At 46.7% G+C, this 2,488-nt stretch overlaps 1 protein-coding gene across 1 annotated transcript in view; it reads right to left on the reverse strand.

The window, feature by feature from the left end:
- The window catches only part of NRDC (nardilysin convertase), a 48,700-nt gene extending 47,145 nt beyond the window's left edge, over window positions 1-1,555 (reverse strand). Inside the window, exon 1 of the mRNA XM_018552502.1 lies at window positions 1,275-1,555. Coding sequence (XP_018408004.1) covers window positions 1,275-1,420 — 146 coding nt within the window. The 5' untranslated portion in view covers window positions 1,421-1,555. The remainder of the gene's footprint in view (window positions 1-1,274) is intronic.
- Window positions 1,556-2,488: the final 933 nt, after the last annotated feature.

Genomic DNA, 2,488 nt, shown 5'->3' on the forward strand with positions numbered 1-2,488 from the left:
CGAGAGAGAGAGAAAGGGAGGCCGAGAGAGAGAGAAAGGGAGGGAGAGAGAGAGAGAAAGGGAGAGAGAGAGAGAGAGAAAGGGGGGCAGAGAGAGAGAGAGAAAGGGGGGCAGAGAGAGAGAGAGAGAAAGGGGGGCAGAGAGAGAGAGAAAGGGGGGCAGAGAGAGAGAGAAAGGGGGGCAGAGAGAGAGAGAAAGGGGGGCAGAGACAGTATACAGAATCTGCCATTTCTGATCTGTCTGACAATACAAGATGCCTGGCTGTCAGGCTGATCAGACCTGGAATGAAGATGCGTGGATCACGGTTTGACTTTGTAATCTGCACACACTGAAGTAATATTTTAGGAGGAGGTCAGCAATGTCACCCCCAGTATTGCTCTGACTACAATCACCAGAGAGGACACACAGGGGTCAGTGTCTCTGGGATCAGATGGAGAGGATATAACCCGGCAGCAATGGGACGATGACATCGATGAGAGGTGAAGTGTGATGGAAGGTATAGAGTGGAATCAGAAGAATGATGTCAGAGGGTGAGGACAGACATATATACTTGTGATCTCCCTGTGACAATCTCTGACCACGCTGCAGTGAAGTCTATGTATGGAAAGATGTCTTTGGATACAGTAGGAAGGGATAAGATGTCTGACAAGTTTTCTTTTCCCCAAAAGGTTCACTCAAATCTATTCACATTTTCATGCAACTCTGACATTTTCTCACCCATTTTTCAGGCCCGGACAGTTTGTTTTTGCAATGGAATGCTAGTTGCTATATGGATAGTCGTGAGGCACATGACTGCATGAGAAGTACACATTATATATATTTTCAGACGCTGCCATTGACGTCTATATGGCTAAAAGTGTGCAATTTTGCACTTTTTCAAGCTACGGGGGACACAATGCTCAGGTGTGACTGGGCACCATTAAAGATATTGGGATTCTTCATGCAATGACGTCAGAGTACAGTGAGCAGACATCAGGCAGTGATTATTTATTATTATACAGGATTCATATAACGCCAACAGTTTGTGCTTTACAATATGTGTTGTGAGAGAATAGGTAAGTAGCAGTGATGTCAGAGGGGAGTAGATACATGAGGAAATTACGTCAGAGACCCAGGGAACATATGAGGCAATGATGTCAGAATGTGAGGACAAAGGTGAGGCAGAAATAAACTGGTGAAGTCGAGAGGTCACCATTAAGTGACGTCAGAGACAAGGGGGAGGGATTGGGCAGTGACATCAGACACACAGGGGTAACCCCCGCTAAAGCACTCACCGGTATTTCTTTGGGTCACTGGGAGATTTAATGATATCCACGTCCTCGGTGTTCTCTCCTGCCTCTGACTCCATCCGGCCCCCGGTGTTATCGCCATGAGTGGCGGGGCACGGACAGGCAGCTTTGTGAGGGTTCCTGGCGGGCATGTCTCGTCGTCGCTGGCTCGGTCACCAGAGTTCTCTGCAAGCCGGTGTCCAAAGGCCTCACAGTGCCGGGGGGGTGAAAACCTCAGCCAATCAGAAGCTTCTGGTAAGAGCACGTGACTCGCTAAGCCTCTACCAACAGCGAACGAGGGCGGGGCTCAGAGTCTATGGCGTGGAAGTGACCACGTGACAAGTATGAGGAAGTAGACTAGACGACGCACGTGGTTCTGTGGAGGGTTGTTGTAGTGCCGTGCGTTGGTTGGCCCGGCCGGTTCATCTCACAGCGGCTCTCTGGACTATGAGGCTTAAGGGGACTGTATAGAGAGAGCTCTGCTTCCCTTTGTCCCCGTTATAGCATAGCTATCGCTTAACCCAATGACGTGGAAGGGGTTTTATTGATCACACGCTGGTGTTTGCGCCTTCCCATTTGCATGGTTTTTGTGCTAGTTTTGCAGTATTAACCTTTCAAAGTAGGTCTAAGGCATTTTAATGCCTTACTGGATAAAGAAGGAATTGGATTAAATGTCATTTTTTTTTGGGGCAGGGACATTTTTGCCTTTTTACTTCCTGTTCGAAACAGGACAAAGCCTGAAGTGAGAGGAAATCTCTCCAATGAGAATATTCTCTTAGGTGTCACCAGAAGTGCCCCCTATTGGAGGATTCCTCCTGTACCGATAACCAAAAATGTTTTGTTTTTCCCTCACTTTATGCACCGTGATGATGGTCACTGGGGCAAAGAAGGCTTTATTCACAAAGCTAACACCAGGACAACAATACTTATTTTCAAAAAGTCTGTGAAGGTTCTCATTCATCCAGCTCATGGTATATCTGTAAAGAATAAGTCAAAGCAACTGGACATGCTGTATTTTTCTTGAAGACATCCGAAAAGCTTTCTCAATTCAGAATGACTTGTCCAAAAAATATCTGGGAATAAATATGGTGAATGTTGCTCATCGCGAGCTGGTGGTGCTGACCAATCTCTTCCCATTGCAACCGTTATGCTGGACAGATATTGTGGATATTTATTCCCAGAGAATTTTTGTACAAGTAATTCTGAATTGAGAAAGCTGG

The sequence above is a fragment of the Nanorana parkeri genome, unplaced genomic scaffold, assembly GCF_000935625.1.
Source record: "Nanorana parkeri isolate BGI_ZX_2015 unplaced genomic scaffold, ASM93562v1 scaffold89, whole genome shotgun sequence".
NCBI lineage: Eukaryota > Metazoa > Chordata > Amphibia > Anura > Dicroglossidae > Nanorana > Nanorana parkeri.